The sequence below is a fragment of the Ambystoma mexicanum genome, chromosome 1q (assembly GCF_040938575.1).
Source record: "Ambystoma mexicanum isolate Mex_15411 chromosome 1q, UKY_AmexF1_1, whole genome shotgun sequence".
Taxonomy (NCBI): domain Eukaryota; kingdom Metazoa; phylum Chordata; class Amphibia; order Caudata; family Ambystomatidae; genus Ambystoma; species Ambystoma mexicanum.
Window position 1 is genome coordinate 201,764,627 of NC_090922.1, and position 20,937 is coordinate 201,785,563.

Sequence of the window (20,937 nt, forward strand, 5' to 3'; positions counted from 1 at the left end):
CAGGTTTATGAATAACGATGAGCCGGCACAGGATGTAGAGACCCTGGCCAGTGCACACTGTTGATTGTTATGTTACGATGAATGACTGGCATTTAAAATAATAAAGTTGCCAAAACACCACAACTAAATCAAGCTGGGCTTAAAAACAGATGCCGGAGTTCAGAAATAAGTGCTGGGGCTGAGCCATGGAAAGCCCCTCCACCACAATTTAAGTCTTGCAAGGAACAATCACATGGCTTGTGTTGCTGGAGGTGAACATGTGCCAAAGGACGTACCAGCTGACTTTACCCCACATATATGTGTGTGACATTGCTGCATAAGGCTTTGCGTTTTAAAGTAAGAGGCTCATATTTGACACTGCTCCCGACAGGAAGCCAATGGATTCTGTGGAGGACAGGCAAGATGTGATCATGTCGAGGCTCCTCAGCAACGATCCCGGCTACAGAATTCAGTGCGACTTGGAGTAGGTTCTTAATCTTTTCAGAGGCTCAGAAGAAGAAGATATTACAATAGTCCAGTTTGCTCCTGAGGATAGGCCGTAGTTACTGCGGATAGGAGAGGGCTAACATGAACAGGCACATGTAGGGTAGGGTCAAAGGGGACACCAGGGGCTTCATCTTTACTCGCTTCAGGATTTGCTAAATTCGAGATGGGGAACCGATATGTTAGCATCTTGGCTTGGGGATTAGCCTGTCAAGAGTGCAGTAAATATAGCTCTGGTTATGGTTGATCTCGGCTCAGCTCCTTTTTTATCCATCCACTGTTCACATACTTTGAACACGTCTTTGACCTTGTAAAGGGTTGCTGACCAGCCTGAGGATAACCTTGGTGCCTTTTGGAAAATTGCTGCACTGGATGACTTCCGGAAGGAGCAGATTATGCAAGGAGCTGATATCAATATTGAGTATCACCAGCAATGAGCAAGAGCTCTCGGGCACGCCCACAATCAACCTAAGACACAAACGGGTAATGCCCACCCAGAGTGGTTCATCATTGCCAGCCCATCAAGAAGGATTCAATCAAGCTTTCTGCCACCCTTCATTTCCCTACCACCTCACCCACTCTCTCAAGCCGTATGGCATGTACAAGGCTGTTTAAGGCCACATAAACAGCATGACCAGGCCAGCCTCTGCCTCATCCATATTTTTCAGCAGATTGCCCGTAATGTCAAAAAGGGTTGTCTAGGTGAGGCCGGGGGCCTAAAGACCGGTTGCCCGTCTCCAGGACCTTGATGTTCCTTGGTTAATGCTTGTAGCTGAATGAAGGCTGCCAACCCTAAGATCCTTACCAGTGTAAGAACATTGCTAATCAGACTATGGCTTTATCAGTAAGAGGTGATTGCTTGCGGGAGGGTCAATGGGGCAAAACGCCCTCCTTGAAGGCGATGTTAATGATGTCTGTGAATGGCTTCTAGAATAGTTACACATGTCGGAAAAAGAGAGAATAGACATGTGGTGATGTGGAGGCTATTCATTGTTGTTGTAGTTTGTTTGATGGAAACTTGGCTGAAGACCGTAAGGTCCCTGGTGAAGCGGGGTGCCAAAAGGGGGGCTGAGTAGATGGAGGTCCATCTAAGTTGTTCAAACTCAGAGGAGGAGATCTCCCAGAAATCGCCTTGGCTTGAACGGCATTGATCCTATTGAGTAAAAGTGTTTTCCATTGCATAAGTTTGGTCACACTACCAGCAGAGTAGAAAAAGCACTGGGGTGCCCGAGATTTTTTAAAGCACTTAAGAGAGCCGGAAGGGCATTATCTACAGCCTCCATTGCTTAAGTTGATACCTCTTCTTTTCTTTGCCTCAATGAAGACCATTTTGTGGGCTTTGCACACAGACTGGTGCTTGTAGAAAAAGATGGAGCATGGATTTTTCTCCTTGGTGCACTGCACTTTCCTGATTTCAGAACGCAATGAGCGGAGTTATGATACAAGCCATGGATTATGGCAGGTGCAGTTGTTTACATATTCATTTTCAGGAGTACCTCCAAATAAATGGAGGTAATATACGAACTGTACTGCAGGAGCAGCTCATTTACCTCCTCCGGTAGCGGAGCAACTGAAAGCGGTTTGTTAAGCGTGTGGCCTACGTTGGTTGTCTTTGTGGTTTTGTTTGTTTCTGAAAGTAATGATCAATCTACTGTTGGGGAACTCAGATGAGGGGATTCCTAAATCCAAGTGCATTAAAAAAAGCCCTAGTAGTCAGATGAGTTCAGAGTAAGGTAGTCGTTCACCACGTCAGCTACATTGCATGAGAGAATCCAGACCAGGCGACTTGTGATGAATTGTCATCTGGCCAGGGTGTGAAACGTGAAAGGCCTTTTTAAATATTTTTTATTTAATAATAAAATGATGCGGGTAATTCCATCTCTGAAACGGCCATCTGCTGTACAGATTCCCCTTTCATAGGTGCCATGCCAAAAGCATAGTGTTAACTTTGTCCTGCTGCATCAGTTTCCTGATTTACAACGCCTGCTCTACAAGTGGCACACAGCAGGTTCAGAGGTCACAGCTGCCCAATTGACAGCTGCAGTGACAGCCAAGTCCCTGCTGCGCAGGCAGCGGCCGCACTTAAGATACGTGCTTTTGCACCCAAAAGATAAGGACCATAGGTAGCCTGGATGGTGGCAGAATAAACTGCAAGAATAAAGCCATGCCTGGGTAAGGCATGCTGCATGCCCCTGCTTATGATCATTGCAGCCACATTACATTGATGTTGCACATGTGTCAGCTCTCTGGGCACAGTTCAGCTGTGGAAGGATTGTGTGCTTCCTTCCCAGTCAAGGCCCACCACTGCCCACTGACAGGACTGAAGCCTTGGGTGATTGTTTCTCTTTGTTCCTTTGTAAAGGCAAGTAACACCCTTTTCCACTGCCACTCAACAGGACGATGGCCGGGGAACAGAAACCAAGAAGCACATCCATTTACAGAGAGCCAGTCCTCACGCCAGGGGGCTGCATTTCTAAAGGCCTTTGATCCTATTGAGAAGGAAAGGGGCAGGGTTAGTAGCCAGAGAGGGATCGATACAATTTTGGGATGGTTCTGCCATCTTGATTTACTATGTCTCTCTCTCTTTCCTGCCCCCTCCACTTCCTCTGGAGCAAAGCACTTTGGGTGTGACATCATAATGGCAAGGTCCATACATTTCAACGGCAGGGATTGAACCCTTAAAGCAGGCTGGCTTTAGTCCAATCAACTGGGGACTTTTCCCTATAAAAGAAGGGGTCTCCCACCACTTCTTTGAATCATCTGGAATCATCTAGAACCATCCTGAGGATTTTGTTGGACCCTGCTGGGAGAGCAGTCTTCACTAAACTCCTCCAGTTCTGTCCCATAACCACCACCAGGGACCATCGGGGATGAACTCTGCTGCTGGAGCATAACCATGCCTCTCTTCCAGCCTCCCTGTTACCTAAGACCTCCCCATGTTGCAGGTGCCCTAGCAGTGTGTGCCAGCCTCCTCCATGTTTGGGGGCATGAGAAAAAGACTGGCATTGGCCCTCGAGACCCTGGAGTGGGACTCACAGCATCTGGAAGCCAGAACAGTTGACGCCCTGTTGGCCACGCCAACCCACTCCGAGCCGTGATTTGAGCGCACTCAATACCGAGCGATCTAGCAGGACCCTGTGATGCTGACATTTGGCATGCATTGTTCTCTGAACCGTTGAACGCTGTTTGTCCCCATTTGCTGCTGTACTGTGCCTGTTAAAGTGTGTCATTGCCTCGGCTTGACTAAATGAAGCACTGCTGCCTTGCATTACCCGAGCACCCATCCAAAGCACCATCCTCATCATTGCTGCTCCTGTAAGTCATTTGACCTGACCCTGGAGTTCCCCGAGCAGCGACGTCTGAGCCTCCGCATAGACACGACTTGCCTTCACTTCCTGGTACCAGCTCACTGCTGTCGAACATGACCTTCAACTGAAACTGAGGACCGCCTGGACTGCACAGCACAAGTTGACAATTCGAGACCACAGCCACCTTCCGTTTGACCCCGGACTGGATGCCAGATTGCCACTAGGCCATTACGGCTCCCACATCTGCGACCTGAGCCGGCACTACAGTCGAAGCCGAGAAGCCCTAGAAACTGGCTGGGTCATTTCTATTCCTTTTGCAACTTAAATACATATCCTTTTGAACAATGTGGTCTTTTCAATGCCTTTCTCCCCTTGTCTCATCACTGAGTGCTGCATCAATTCTATCTGTGTTTATTCTGTTTCTTCTACAGGGGTGGGTTTTATGGTGTGTTCTAGCTAGTTATTTTTGTACTTAGTGTCTCTGATTAAAGTGTATATTTGTATAGAACCTTGATTGGGCATGCCTTTGCTTTGGACTGTTATACTTCGCTATTTGTGTTGCTACTGAACCACATTCACACCCCTCTTAAGATTATAGCCTTTCCTCTACCCAACTGACCACAAAAGGTGAAGGTGTATCGCTTTACTGTGCCAGTTTTACCTTCATGATTGTGTTAGATCTTGGTTTGTAGAAGTGTGAGGGTTGAGTGGGCGTTTTAGCCTCTACTCATCCTCATACTCCTGGAGGGTAGAATTCAATTTGTCACACTACTGTCACACTGCTGCCCTAAAGCCCATGTAGTTGTAACCAGGCTTCATAAAGAGTTAATTTTCCTGGTATCCTCATTGTTACAGAGTGGACTTCCTATATGGGTTGCCCCTTTAAGGGAGTGTGTCCCTTTCAACTGTGTTGTCCTTTTTACATCATGGCCCAAGTTAATAAAAGGGAGCCCAGCAGGCACGTTAGGGATAACGGCTGCAGACTCCATAACAGCATGTACTGAGCGTGTGTGTCTTATTGTGGCCTGCAGGCCCACCCTGAACCAGCAGGGCCTGGAGGACACGTTGCCATGGGGGCCTCTGCCAAGCAGACAGTCAGGGTCTGCCTGAGCTGGCAGGGCCATACCTGCCACCGATCGAGGTAGGGAATCCTCATCTGTGCTGGTGTCCCATAGCACATCTGGGTGGGGCTGGTACGATGTCCATAGCCAGCCCCCACCCTCCAATCCTCTGAGGCACTGCGCCTCATGATTCTGGCGTCCCAGAGCATCGTACGGGGGAGCTGGTACGATGTCCATGGCCAGCTCGCCCCCATAACACTCATGACCAATTCATTATCCCAGTTCCACTGTGTTCTCAGTTGCACTTTGAAGTGGTTTGCTCTGCAGGTGGAATATTTCAAAACGTCAATAATTATGCTAAATTGTGCACAGCAGCAGATGATACCTGCCTAACCTGAGGGTGTATCCCGGAGACTCAAGGTTTGTACGCTCTTCTCTGGGTCTCCGGGGAAGAGCGTGGAGTCGCCGGGTTATCCGCCGCTTGTAATAGCAGCAGGCTCCCTCCCTCTTCCTTTGACTCTATAGGGTGTATTATCTTGAAACACCCAGCACAGCCTTCAGTTCGAGCGTGCAGGCAATTTCCGGGCATACCACAGCACTGCAGGTGCGCTTTCCCTTCACAGACGGGAGTTTGTTCTTAACCCTCGAATGACCCATCTGTTCACCAAACAAGGACTAAGGACTGCGGACTGCATGCAGGATTCTCGTGCACAGGTTTCTCCTCATGTACATTGATAGGGACCTGGAGCTTCTGATGAAATTGCAAAAGCAAAACAGCTCGGGCATACTGACAAAAACAATGCAACTGCACAATGATATGCTATGATGGGTCATTTATAACACGCTTAATACGCAGAGGTTTCTAAGCACGGACCGGACCCGGGGATCGAACCTGCTTTGCTTCGTGTCGTCTTGCTTCCCGGGCAAGCGCGTTGCCCGAGTTCCCGCGAGGCAAATGTAACTATGGATGGCATTGTTTCAATCATTCTAATTGATTTAAGCATCATAGCTATCCGCAACTAATATCAATGAGGCAAATGCCCATGTAAATAATTGTCAGAAATATGTATATGCATTTTTGACTGCTTATTCTAAAAGAAAACAACACATGAAAGGATTTTACTGTTCGGAGGGGTAACAAACCTAGCTGTAAAATTAAATGGCAACCATCTAATGAAACGCTAAAACACTTAATATATGGACTTGTGGGCGGAGCCTCGTGCAATTGGGTGGAGTCTTGTGAGGCTGTGGGCGGGGCATACACCATCCAAATCTGCATATGGATTCACGGTGCACCTTTCATTTTGACAGGTATTCCTAAAAGGGTCAGTGGTCTGAAATGTTATGCCATGTTAATGAGTTTAAATATACTGAGCCATTTGCCATGCACATTGTATCTTGCTGCTTCCGGTCCTGCAAATAAAAATCACGCTCGCCGTTGATATGCCGTTGGGGTTCAGGCAGCAGTCTTGGGGCCAACTCCTGTACTCCTTAAGTCAAACACGGCACCATGTGGAGTGGAAGCAGTGCTGAACAAACCCCTTTCCATTGGTAAATGAATACCCCACCCCTTTGCCCCAACCTGAGCCGCTTTTCAATTATGAATGGTTACCGCTTGCCTTGGGTGACATTGAAAATCATCGTGGATTGACTTGAAACTCACACGTAGAAAAGAATCTGTCCCCCACTGGCCTCCCCCTTGCTACCCACAAAACACTGCATTTTGCACTTTTTAATTAGCAATGATAATTGTGAATTTCAAGGACTCCTTTGCACATTGCAAATAATAACGATTTTGCTTCAACCCAATCAACTCATTTGCATTGAATTGGTTTTCCGAACGCAAAATCAATTCATACATTTGACCTCCCAGATGTTAGCCTAAAACCCACAAATCTTTCATCATTTATTAAATCGAGAAGTTCTCTGACTACTCATTGGCTGCTGAACTGGACGACGTAAAGAGGTGGGTCTTTGGTGATCATGAGCTCCCCTTGTCTATGATGTATTGTATGTTTGTGCATTTGTATAAGTAGCGAGGAAGAACACGATTTGCTTGTCATGAGTGATTTGGGGGTACCTGCCGCAGTGCCGAAAGCCATAGGGTGGGCGAGGTGGAAAGGTGATGGGGTAAACAGGAGTTGCAGCTTGGCTGCCATTTTGAAGGTGCTCAGAAATAAGGCAGATACCTGGGCACATGTGGGTGGGGAGGGTCAGGTTTGGTTGCCAAGAGAGAACGAGTGGTGTGGTACATGAGAAGTGTTGCGATGATAAAGCAGTCTTGGGTTTGTGAGAAGAGAAGGTGGGCTGGCTTGTCATTTAAGCCATGGATAAACCGCCATCTTCTATACTCTTCACCTTTAGAACTTTGACATGGCCGAAGAGCAAAGACAGTGCTATAAAAGCAAAATACTTAACATAGCACGCCCTCTCTAGAGCAACGGTGTGCAACCTGCAGCCCTCCAGATGTTTTGGACTGTAACTCTCATGATCCCTCACCATTGGTGATACTGACTTAAGGCGGATGGAAGTTGTAGACCTAAACATCTGGAGAGCCAAAGCTTTCAGACATTTCCGAGGACACTTGGAAGTCTGCATGCCAACCGGCCTATGTCTATAGGGTTATGGAGCTATCAGAGAAGATATCAAAGAATGAGTGTCAAAAGGTGATGCCTTTTATAGGTGTTAGAATTAGCAGTGATTGGAGGACTGCAGGTTTCCTGAAAGAGTTAATCAGATTCTACTGAAACGCTAAATCTAGAAATGTTTCAACATCTATAAAATCCATACCAGTCTTACCTTTTTCTCTGCTACTTATTTTGCTGTTGCATGCCTCCTTCAATACCCCACCCACCGCCAACTCATTTTTCATGCCGTGGTAGACTGGCTTACCTGTGGAGGTTTTCGTTGATTTGGGTGAGATTGGGGGCACGGCAGTCGTTATTAAATTCGGGAATGAATCCATAGTCTTTGAACAGAGCTTCAGCTCCCTTGGCAATAATTGCCACCCCATTCTGCACACGGTGGCGGAGGTCGTCCTTCCAGCCCTCCGACAAGACAGTGAACAGACCCACGGGCAGGTGCTCCGGCATGTAGTCTGTGCCACCGAGGTTGGTGCCCACCATAAACCAGATGTAGCCGGGACCTGTAAGGCCAGCCTCGCGGGCAGCCCGGAAGACTCCATCTGCCTCGTCCCGCGAGCAGTAGAGAAGGCGCACCTGGACAGAGATCTCGCGGAGCTGGCGCTTTAGGCGGGAGCTGCTGGGGTCATCGGTGAGGTTGAGGGTCAGCACGCCTCGGTTCTCCCAACCAATGAAGCTGCTGTCAGTCAACAACTCAATGTAGTCCACAAAGTCCTCGTAGCCGGGGAAGAGGGTAGTGATGACGGCAAAGGCTGTCCAGTCATACTCTTCAAGGACCTCAAAGATGACCTGGAGCTGCTGCTCAGTGGAAGAACCGAGCTGCAGGAAAGTAGACCCCTTCTCCTATGGAAAGATAAGAAAGGATATTTGGTGAAGCTGGGCAGCAGGGTATCAGAGCCAGCAAAAGGAAAGAGAGAAAGTAAAAGAAATGAAAGTCACAAAAACAGACGAAAAAGTTAGGTAACAGTTGACTAAGTACATGGACAGAGAGAGAATACATACATAGGTTAAAGGGGTTTGGAAGAAGGAAGGAAGGACGGACGGAAGGAAGGAAGGAAGGAAGGAAGGAAGGAAGGAAGGAAGGAAGGAAGGAAGGAAGGAAGGAAGGAAGGAAGGAAGGAAGGAAGGAAGGAAGGAAGGAAGGAAGGAAGGAGGGAGGGAGGGAGGGAGGGAGGGAGGGAAGGAAGAAAGAAGGGAGGGAGGGAGGGAGGGAAGGAAGGAAGGAAGGAAGGAAGGAAGGAAGGAAGGAAGGAAGGAAGGAAGGAAGGAAGGAAGGAAGGAAGGAAGGAAGGAAGGAAGGAAGGAAGGAAGGAAGGAAGGAAGGAAGGAAGGAAGGAAGGAAATGTGTGAGGGAAAGGAGTAGAAAGAAAGTGTGAGAAACGCATTTTTTATGTACGTCCTAGATACATTGCATGTGAATAGAGATGTTGGGTGTATGCTTGGATTATCCTAACAGCAAGTATATTTAATACAGTCTGGATTGCTCATCAGGCGATTGTGGTATTCTTCATTCTGCGTCAATTGTTGGTAAGTCAGTACACGCATTTGATGATGTCTCTTAAAATCCTTCACTAACGACAGCAAGTTTTCTGAGTACATTTTAAGTAGATTATTTATTTCCCCCATATCGTAAACATGGACAATTAAAGTATAACAACGGTCGGGCATAGGTCGATAAGGTTTGCCACAACTGTGCTGGTACATAACCACTATTATTTTGGCCAGGCTGCGGGAACCGCCACGTCACTTCACCTCACTTAGCTTTCTGGTGGAGTATAGCCGCTCTCAAGCAGAGAGTTGAGAATCCCCTCTAAGACAACCCAACACAGGTTTTTCCACCCACTGTACTTCACAACATAGTATGATATGTTGTAGGCACCATATGCTGTCCCTTGCATGCATGTGACAGTACCAATAGCTACTATATTGATACATGTGAAGCTGAATGGATGCATAATGAACCAGACAGAAAGGATAATGCAGTGTTATATAAGACATTGTTGAACAATAAATCATGACTTACTTATTTGCTCACCGATTGGTTATATTTAAGCAATATATATGTGGCTGCAATACCAGGTCAGGCCATGGTTATCTTTTTTTTTAAGTTAAGAAACCGCATGGTTGCCGTTTCTCAACCTAAAAAACAAGACTACAAAACAAGATGGCCGCCATGGACAAGGGAGAAGGGAACTACACATAGTCCCTTCTCTCTTTCCATGGCAGCAATTTTCAGGGCAGGGCAGTACTGGACTGCTGGGTGCTCAAGGTGTCATTAAGGGACGAGGTAGCACGAGGTAAGTGGGGTGGGGGGTAGGGTTTGGGTGGAGTGAGCAGGGTGATCAGATTGGGAGGGGTAGACAGGAGGAGGGTGCACAGGCTTACATCCCTGTTTTCTGTCAGGGAAGATGGCAGACTACCGCTGCTCGAGAGACTCGGAAAACGGACAATACCATGAGGTAAAGCACGCATTTTGAGCTTCCCGATTTGTTGGAAGGCCGGATGATACACCCTGCCAGGGTGATAATTAAGTGCAAAGATATCATTTATCGACATGTCCATGCATAGATGGCAGAGTATGCACATCGTCTAACACAACATTGCTTTTATGAAAAAACTCTCACTAAAAATCAGTGATCAACAGGCAAGTGGAGATAAAACACTTTCTAGTGGAGAGTTATTTTTCAGTTGCTTCAGTGAGTCTGAGAAAGGGTTTCTGTGTTTGCAAAATTTGACATTGAATGATTCAGTTTGCTTGAATTGGAGTAAGCTATGTCTCACTCATCACAGTGCTTGCTAACTTTCTATCCGTCTGTGTTCTTATTGGATTGTGCCCGCAACTACCCGCTGCTTCTGGAAAGTAGATCTGCCCTGCTATTTTTCTTTCTGTTGTGAGTATAAGGAAGCAATTCCCTATTTCATCACCACCCTCAGGCATATAGCGACCACTCCAAACCAGTGGTGGAGCCAGGGAGGCCACCACTTCCCCCCTGGCCCCCCCACTGGCTCCACCACTGGTTTGGAGTGGTGCCAAGTGAGCCAGTAAGCCCCCCCATCCTCCTTCTGGAACCCTATTATCCACCCCCCAACACCAAAAGCTGCCTCCAATACTGCTTCAAACCCTAAATGAGGCACCCAAGACCTAAACAATTCTGATCATAATGAAATGCACCACAAACAGCATTGATCAGTTTCCTAAAAGGGAGAAGAGTTTTCATGGCTTGGGATGTCTCCAGAAATGTATTCCACAGTTCACTGACATGGGTCGCGAGTGGATTGTCACCAACATGCTTCCTTTAAGGTTGAGGAACTGCCAACGCGGTCGCATGAATTGGATAAAGACGTATTGTTAACTCATTTGTATGATGTTGCTGAATACTCTGGGGTAGTGTCGCACTGATATAAGACACTATCTGATATTCGTAGCATGAGTGAGCATTCGGTGTATGCAGATTGGGAGGGAGATTTCAATCAGGTAATAGAGGAAGCTACTTGGGAGAGGGCTCTTATATAGACCTGGCAAGGGTCGAGAGGTACTAGATTGAAGCTAGTGCAATATAATGTACTGCACAGCGTGTAGCTGACCCCAGTAAGGATGGCAGGATGTTCCCAAACCATCCCTCCCACTTCTATAGATGCATCCAGGAGAAAGCAGGGATGTTACATATGTTTTGGGGCAGCCATGTTGTGCAAACATTCTGGGGTGGGACGCATGATAAAATTGACTGAGTTGAAAATTGGGAACTCCCTGTGTATGTCTTAGGTCTGCCTATGGGGAATTGCGAGTAATTCAACGATCTGCATGGTTGGCTTTGAGAATGTCCTTCGACTGTCAATGTGTTTTATGGGCTATGGGGTCTTTTACCCCATAGGGCTTCATGTGTTTTTGGTATGTGTGTTACACAGCACCCTCAGGGCAGTAACACAGGGGTGTCATAGTGACCCCCAAACATAGACTCCATACACTGGGACTGACTACGGTCTCCCAGGGCATGTAAAGTCACCATTGGCTTTAGATTCTCAAATTGTGAACAGAACCAGTACAAACCATCATATTGTGGAAGTACTGGTAGGGGTAATTCGATTGCCCCTGGGTCTGTTTCCTAAGGGGGCACTGGCCAGTCCCCCCTTGTCGAGTTTCTGGCTGGTGGCAGTGGATACCACGCAAAATATTCCACCAGAATATTTCCTATGGGATTTTCCCATTTATTTTAAACGTACTACTTTTTGGTGCAATGTTAAAGATACCGCCGGGTTATTTATTTAATATTTATTCCCCGGTTGGGTCTTTTTGCCAGGACTCGGTTTTAAAATGGTGTTTGTGTTCGCCTCTGAAACTCTAACCCAAGTCGAGCCCTTTGTTCCACTTTTTGGCGGGCTTCTCCACAGAAGCCCTCCAAATGGTGCCACTCTGTCTGGGGTCAACAGGATGTGTGGGAGGGGATTAGGCACCCTGGAATGAGTTGCCTTGGCACTCTTGTGTGATTGGCCCAGTGGTGAGCCACCCGGCTCACCACTTAGCATGTTTGAGTGACAGCTAGGCTGATGAATGGGGTTTTGCTGCATAAAAGCAGGGCTTTGGGGACTGGAACTTCAGAAGTCGCTACAGGACCTATGGTTTCTTAAAAGTGTTGGTACTGTGTTTTTTACTATTCTGCCTTTTCTCCCCCTTTTTAAACAAATTATTGGAGTGCTATCTACGGTTACGCGCTCACCTCTGTTTTGCTAAATAAGTGGTGTCTTAACCTGGACTTGTCGAATAATTAACTAGGGAGGTGTATATACTTATAGTGACTGTGTTTGAACTTGCTTGACATATTAGTGCCAGTGTATTTTTACAAGTGTGTTTTTAAATAAATAATTATATACTTTTATATCAAAGCTCTGGTCAGTGTTTGCTTGTTCTTCTGTATTTTTAGCCCTATTGTGTATATTCTATATACTGCCTAACTCTTCTTGAGAGAAGTCTGACTGCTCAGCCACAGCTACCAGGTAAATCTGGGTGATGCAGACTGCTACCAATTGGGTTTACTGCTTACTCCTGTAGTCTTAAACTTTTTGCAGTAGTCCCTAAGGGAACTGCACAGGTTTCTGCCTAACACCTGGCAGGGGTCGAGCGGTACTAGATTGAAGATGGTGCAATATAATGTACTGCACAGCGTGTATCTGACCCCGGTAAGGATGGCAGGATGTTCCCAAACCATCCCTCCCGCTTCTATAGATGCATCCAGGAGAAAGCAGGGATGTTACATATGTTTTGGGGCTGCCATGTTGTGCAAACTTTCTGGGGTGGGGCGCATGATAAAATTGACTGAGTTGAAAATTGGGAACTCCCTTTGTATGTCTTAGGTCTGCCTATGGGGAATTGCGAGTAATTCAACCATCTGAATAATCGGCGTGTGGCCTCATGGGCTTTTTGAAATGTTAAATGAAATGGAACAATGGTAGATCAACCTCAGGAAAATGTGTTGGGCTAATCCACACAAATTATCCTATGCTCACACAATGATAAAAGCACAGACCTGTGTACTCTGGGTGGACACAGCCTACAGGCACAGTCTGCCCTGTCATATTTAGTTGGAATGTGACAACCAAGAGTACACTATGTCTTCTCCAGGAAGTGGGAGGAACAAGCTTCCCCCTGCCATGGCCAACCTGATTAACTAACAAAGTCTCAATGGATCCATGCTGCTCTTTTGTTAGGCCCTGTAGCTGGTTGCAGTGATTAATATACGAATAGAGGGTACTTCAAACAGGCCCACACTGCAGAGGGTAACAAAGTAGACAGGAAATTCAACAACCTTTCATATGTAGCTGTGTCAACCTGCTGTCAGTATGAATGACTGTGAGCTGTCATGTCTGGGGCTACTGTTTACAGTAAGCCACCCCACTAGGAGGATGCCATTCATAAGGTACGAGAATGTGCTTTGCAAGAGCCAAAGAGTCTGATCTCACTGCAGCTTCAAGGTAGACCTGTCGCATTACCAGGGACCATATAGAGAGGACCATTAACCAGAGATACACTTTGATAAACAACAGACAGAAAGATGGGTGGGACTTAGTATCACAAGGGTGTGTGGCCAGAGATCTTTCTGCTGAGAGAAGTGTTCCACCATTTTAATTCTGGAGCACACTTTGTTCCTGTTTTCACCCCTTACCTTTCCTTTTGAAAAGCACTCTGATTATGACTTCACACATACAGGAGATTGCTGGTAGGGACCCCAGGATTGGTTCATTAAGGTAGGCTTAGCCTAAATAAATCACTGTGTCTGACTTGGCTTTAAAAGAGGGCTGGAGACCCTCTTTAGCAGATCATCTAAAGGCTTCACAAGAAGTAGAAAGAAGAAGTCATCCTTGGACCCTGGCTGAAGGTACAGTCTGCCTTACATCTTCTGCCAGTGAAGGAAGGCCAGGATATCCAAAGAAGGAAGCAAAATTCCACCCCTGAACATCTCCCAGGGAACAGAGGGAGACACAGAACTCAGAGGACCCTCCAGTCACTCCAGAACCAGTACTGAGCCAGCACACAGCTGCCCTGCTAAGCTCTGCAACAAGCTTCCTGTATAAGAAGGGCCAGAAGGTCTCTGAACCTACAATCAAAGACAAGGCAGCTGCCTGCAAAACACTCTACAGCTGTGAGCCGTCTGACTTAAAGGATGACAAAAGCCCATTGAAGAAGGTGAGAGAAGTGGCTCGACAAGCATCTACCGACGTCCACCTTAAAGGACGTTTTCAAGCCAATCGAGTTCCTCGATACCGCAATAGATGGCAATACTGACCATTATCAAGCCGCTGATGCTTAAAGACACCCAAGATGTCTCAACCAGTGCTTCGGAACCAGTGATCAGCACCGAGACACTGATTCCTGACCCCAAGCCTACGTATAGACCATCCTGCAGCCATTTGTTCAGCTTTGCTCACCGACCCGTCTTGCCGCCTGATACCGCAGCTGACTCCTGTCTTGAACTCTGTTGCAAAAGCCTGCAAACCTCCCTGAAGCTGACTCAACCCTGTCGAGCACTAAGAACATCTACAGCACAAGGTGCATTGTGGTCCTGTCACCCTGGCCATTCCTAGAAGGCCCCTAGAGACAAATTAAGAACCATTGCTCCCTTGGTGCTAAAGCCAAGAAGCCTTAAACGGTTGTTGTTATTAACCATACCGACTACCCTCCTGTCAGTATCCAGAGTGCATCCCTTTCCCTTCTTTGAAACTGTCTATCCTCTGCATTCCTTTACAGGGTAGGTTCTATTTCGTAATGTTGCCAGAACTGTCTGTTGTGATATAAATAAAGTAGATATTTTTGATACAACCATGACTGCACTGACCATTTTATCACTGGGTAATCATTGTATTTTTGCTGTGTTGCAAATAACAAACGATTCACAACCTTTTGGAGATAAGCCTGCTGTTCCATCCATGTTACCAAACTTGGACAAGGAGGTTTATAATTTGCTCGTTATGCCAATCTTTTCGGATCCTTCCTGGTGTATAAGAGGTGTGTGGATGATTGATGGTTTAGAAACCGATATTCACCCCTGGACCACAGGTGCCCAGGAAGTTGATTCGTCACATGGATATATCCTAGGAGAGGTGCGAAGGTCCTACAACATGAGTTAAAATGTGTGAACTTAGCGTTTGTGTTGGCTAAGTGGAGGATTGGCTTAGCTTAGATGGACAGGGCACTGCAAATGGAAGTTTTGATGAAAGCTAGAGGAGGGGCAGATGACGCGTTGATGGCTTGCAACTGCCTGACCCAATCGCTGTGGTTCCATTCAGATGATACGCCACCTTGAGGAGATGGATTTTGGTGAAAGGGGGGATGTGAATGGATGGGAGATGCGTCGGGATGCCTTCCTGTGGACTCTGATGGGATTGGCCTAGGGGAGAGCTCTGGAAGATACGGTCCTAGTTGGCACTCCTGCTATAAGCAGCTCCTGTAATAGGTGGCATTCTATGAGGTGGTGAGGTGGAATGAGTAGAGACAGGCATTTGGGTAGGGAAGGAGGGAAGGTTGGGGTGGGTAGGGTGCGCTGGGTGCAGATCTAAATTGTTGTTGAGCGATGGGAGATATATTATGTAGGGTTATGGAACTGCGTTATTGTACATTTGTAATGTGGTTGGGTCTCCTCTTTAACGAAAAGTAATATACTTTTTTATTTTTTTTTATTTTTAAATAGTCGAGGAATGTCAAGACAGTGTGTTCTACTTGATTGAACAGTTTTGGTCAGACTAAGAGTGGAGCATTACAGGAATGAATGTGTGATCCAGCGTTGAGCTCGATGATGGCTGCCCTATGTTTCCCTGAGAGGACGTGACCGGTCCACAGCTTGGTTTTATAACCAGATGACACAAGCTTGGCTTTGTTTGACTTCCAATGGGCGTAGAGGAGTCAAAAATGACTCCCAGTGAATTAACTTTCTTCTACAGAGCAATGACTATCGGCAGTCTAACTTCATTTTTCGGCTTTAGGGATCTTTTTTCAATGGATATGCAGACCCAGGAAACGTGTCTCAGTCGCGTTTAAGCTCAGCCTCTTGCAGCCCATTCACTCCTTGTTTAGCAAAATTAACTCAATCGTTAATAGGTTCAAGGATTTAAGCACCTTAAATATGGCCTTGGTATTATTTTTTAAACACTCTGCAAGTTTCAACAAACAGAGCTTGGTCAACATACAGACAGTGAAAAGAAAAGGTGACAGACAGGAGATGCGAGGAAGTAAGCAGGTCACTAAAGTCGGTTCTGACAGTGGATTGGCCAGGCAGACCTTGGACCACGAGAAACCTACCCTCAGCCTCTCCTCCATCCACAAGAGCAATAGTGGGTGGTCAGGCCTTTCAGAAGCTGCCGACAGATCAACAGCACAAAAATGGCAGTCAATCCCTAATCGAAAATCTCCAAGATGGATGTCAAAATCAAGTACGACAAACTCTCTGCTGCTATCGATTTGACCTCTGACTGCGAGTCACTGAAAATTATTATTCGATTCAAGAAATGCCGTGTTTAAATTGTAGCGTCAGTCAACAAAATCATCAAGAGAAAGGCCGTAGTGAAAATTGGACGAAATTTACTTCAAAAAGTAAAGTCCGACAAAGCCTTTTTAATTGGAATGGTCAGTCACGGTTGTTCCAGCAGGTGTGGGATTAGGCCCGGTTTTAATATAGCTGGTGATGACCGGTAGCAATCCCTCTAAGCAGGCGCCAATAAGGTTGCAGCGATATTGGTATACAGCATTGCATGTTCTAACCTTAGTCTAATGTTGGAATCAACCCTGTGGCTGTAATAGTTTAGGTTCATTTAGTTTAGTTCATATCAGAAAGTTTAATTCCATAAAACAAAACGAAAAATTCATTAAATGCACTACCGTAGATATTAAAACACTGTACAACCAATGTTGTCACAAAAAAATAAACTACAAATGTCTCCTTTCTACATTTGATTAATTCTATCGGAGGTTTCTGTGAAGAAAGGTCAGATTAATAAAAGTTGCCAATCTGTGGAGGTCATGTCTATTTGCTCATTAGAGAACCAAAGTCCTCTCTTTGTTTTTTATGTCTCACTTATCTAAATATCATGGTCAGTTACCTTCTCCTCGAGCCTTGATATTGTGGCAAAAGAAGAGAACGTGCATTCTGTCTTCATGTCTCCTCATCGTCCGAGGGCAACATTCAGATTGGTGATGTTCGGACCACCACTTAGATTAGTTCTAAAACGTCTCATATCATGTCTTACTCTAGTGACACTATTTTCTATTTTGATGAACTTGGTTGGTCCTCGAACCTAGATATTCGGGAGACGTATTATGCCGGTTTAATATAATTATACAGTTTAAGATCACCACACGGGTACCTATATTAAAAAGGAATTCCCAGAGTTTGGTTCTGGGTAGCAGATCAAATCCATTACTCATGACAGAAAATACCAAGAGTAACTTCCCCCCATGACGCACCTCGACTTCAATGTCTGTTAATGGAGGATTGAACACGGATCAACACTATTTCCCCTTTTTGGGATCTTAAGCGAAAGGGTGGAATGATGTTATTGTCTCCATCCATTCATACAACCGATGATGAAGTTCACTCCCATAGGGCATGGCATGTGTACAAAGGAGAGAAAAGGGACAACAAGAAAACAAGAAAAGGGACACGTGCGTGTCTTGCAGTTCAATGTCTTCTCTCCTTCCCCTCCCAGAACTAGAATTGTTTTCTCTCTTCTGATTCATGGACTGAACACTCAAGACCAAAGTTTCTCTGGGCATGAAGAGAAGTGATAACATGATTGAGTGGCACTGCTATTGATTACCATTTTCTGAATATTCTCGATTTATTTTAGGGAAAGCCATCCAGCAAATTTTTGCACCGTTCAGAAGCCAAACCCAAACCGGTTCCTAGGGGAACAAAATAAGGTTTTTTCTAAAGTCTTCAAGATTTTTCAAATCAATTTGTGGATTTAGAGAAATGTTTTTGGGTTCAATACTTTGGTTGTAGGAGGCTTTTTTTGGGTCTTGCTGCATAGATGCCGCTTTACTTGAATGAGGAATATTTGTTTGATGACTGTTTGGACGGGGAATTTCCAGATCTTTTTTAGCTGTGACACATTTCTGTCAGTAACCAAATTACTGCCATCTTTAACGCACTACCGAATTCCAAGCTTGACCTTGAAGTTAATGATTTACCTTCAATCAGATGCTGAAGAAAATTCCTCTACTTCAAAGCACAAAATCCCCAGTTTTACTGCACAGAATTACTGCTTGTGGTAAAACCGCTGAAAATCCAATTTGAGTCCTGTGGACTCCAAAAGGGGGATTTACACCACCCTACCACCACTCATAATCCTGTGGTAAAGCCACATGGCCAACTGGTGGTAAATGATTTTGGTGATAAATTGTCACGTGCCGTCTGATAGACAATGAGGGCTAAACTCGAGTTATCAATCATTTGTATTTGTATTTATTGTATCTTATTTATTTATATAGCGCGCCTGGCCCAAAGGCATCTGGGCGCATGTAACTTAGAACTGCACAAGTCCATCATTTTAGGTTGTGTATGGCCCAGCCTGCATCCTCTGAACTGCCCATATAAACCTGCATTGCACAGTATGTAGAAGTGATTCTTGATGCAAATTTATACAAAATGAAAATCACCTAGTTCCTTCTCCCATCACTCCACAACAACTAAAAAGGGAGAAAACAAACTACTTGGCAGGGAAAATGCTGGCTTCCCTGTTGGGATGTCACAGCAGTTGGTTATGAATGCCATCATCTGATGCCATGATGGCACAATAAGGCCATACCTCATTCAGAAATGCCATACTCAATATCCTTTGGTAGTAGGCCTCTTGATCGAATTGTTTTTGGTCAACTATTTTAGTTTTAATTGTTCTGCTCCATTTTTGACCGAAAAATATAGATGGTAAGTTGGTGCTAGACAATGGTGGGGGAGGGGTAGGATTGGGGGGGGGTGCAAGGGTTTTCACCCCGCTTTCTATTAAAAAAACGATTCGAGCAAAAGTTCAACCAAAACAAACAATGATCATTAGACATACGTCATATTTCTTTTTTGTGACAATGGATGCCAGCACAACCACCTAGCTTGTGGACTGTCAGGAACAGGTGAGCCGGCCACCCCTCCCGAGTGCCAGCTCCGTTGATATTAAAAAACAAACTCTGAGTGGCACGCTACTATTTGGAGAGTTGCCATGGCAACAAAGTTAGCGTTGCCGCATGCGGGGTGATGGCACACCCCAGTGATTAAAATCATTCTGGGGCCTTACCGGGGCCATATTTAAGTGTGTTCATTGTCCTGGTGCCTGCCTCTGCCGACCTAAGGTAAGTGTGTGCTTTGTGTTATGATGTATGTAAGTATGAATGTATGTAGGTTTGCTAGGTATTAACAGTGACCACCCATCAAATGCATGAAGGTTGAAGCGCTTTATGCATGTGATTTAAAGAAGCCATTGCTGGCATAGATAGGAAAGCCTATCTATGCCAGGAATGGTCACCTTGAAGTGCTTAAAGCATGTGATTTAAAGTGACCACTACTGGCACAGAGGTGTCCATATTGCCACATCCTTAGCTCCTGCTGCCTGCATTTCAAATGACCATCTCTCCCAGGGCTGGTAAGATAATATCGCTCACTTTAATTTCCTCCCTAGATACCTCACACCTTCGCCGGAATAGCGCGCGCAGCAGAGAGCCTGCGCGCCGGAGCTCTAACGACGAATAGCGTGCGCAGCAGAGAGCCTGCGCGCCGGAGCTCTAACGACCCAGCCAGCCTTAAAGCAGCATTAGAGATCCTTACCTGTGGCGTACAAGTAGGCTATTAAATAATTCAAACCTTTATAGGCTTGGATCTGTTTTTTCGGTCCATAATCATCACAGCTAGAAGATGAGCCTGCGCACGTGCGCGTCTTGCAGTTAAATGTCCTCTCTCCTTCCCCTCCGCCATACAGTAAGTAAAGAAAACCCCAGCTGACCCCCGCCCCTCTTGACAGCAGAATTGAGGAGGGCTCGGGCTGTCGGCTAGGTTGAATGCTAATGACTAAATTAGCCTTGCAGATCACTCCAATCGCCAGGGATACTATGGAGAGTGGGAAAGAGTCGGAGGAAACGAGAAGCAGGTGTGTTTGTGTGTATGCTGTGTCTGAGCAGAAGTGGTTTGCACACAACTGTGTTGCAGCGCTTTACCTCATTATGTGCAAGCACAACATGCGCAAGGGTTTCTACGCGAGCTGGAACAGTGCGCAGGTCCGAGAACGAAAGCACGGTCTGCGGCCAAGCACCAACCACAAAGAGATAGACAAACCTGGTGACTAGCAAAAGTGGACTGGGAACAAAAAGGGGCCCAGCAGACCCAACCCCCTGTAAGTAGACTTTTGAGGTTCACCGCCCATGAACATTTAGAAAAAACGGTGCAAAATAGTTTTGAAGGAAATTTGCCCTTGTGTAGGGGTCTAAAAGCAGTCCAACACACCAGAAAAATGACGTAAACCAGAGAAAAATATATTGCTGGAAGATTTGGAACAATTGATTTCCTTCAAATGGATGTGGGGATGGGGATAGGTGAAAGGAAGAGGTGGGATGAGAGGGAGAGAGGGTAAAGGATACCAGAAAACCAGGGTACCCACACCAAAGACGTCCATGGTGCAGAAGCCCACCAGGAAATCTGCAGTTTCCTTCAGGCCAGTCCAGCAGTGGTAACCAGCATTTAACTTTGTGATGAAAAGGCCAGCCAAATCTAAGTGCACTGGCCCCAAATAGGAATTTAAAAATCCTAGAAGGAGAATGACGTATGTTTTAAAGGGATTTAGAAAGAAGTTTAGCTCATCCCTTCCCTCCCCAAGCTAAAAGACAATCTGGCAAATCGTGTTTACACACGGATACAACTTTACGAGAATGCCCCCTGCCCACTTTCTGGACAAAGCCCACTGAAACCTAGGGTTCTT

The 20,937-nt window shown here is 45.9% G+C and overlaps 1 protein-coding gene and 1 long non-coding RNA gene across 3 annotated transcripts in view; one reads left to right on the forward strand and one right to left on the reverse strand.

Annotated features, from left to right (window-relative positions):
• The window catches only part of GRIN2D (glutamate ionotropic receptor NMDA type subunit 2D), a 1,678,351-nt gene that overhangs the window by 946,419 nt on the left and 710,995 nt on the right, over positions 1-20,937 (reverse strand). For both annotated transcript variants that reach the window (XM_069637325.1, XM_069637330.1), the window contains exon 3: positions 7,745-8,337. In XM_069637325.1, coding sequence (XP_069493426.1) covers positions 7,745-8,337 — 593 coding nt within the window. The remainder of the gene's footprint in view (positions 1-7,744; positions 8,338-20,937) is intronic.
• Positions 1-20,937, forward strand: part of LOC138526530 (uncharacterized) — a 618,058-nt gene that overhangs the window by 256,634 nt on the left and 340,487 nt on the right. The gene's annotated exons all lie outside the window — the stretch shown is intronic.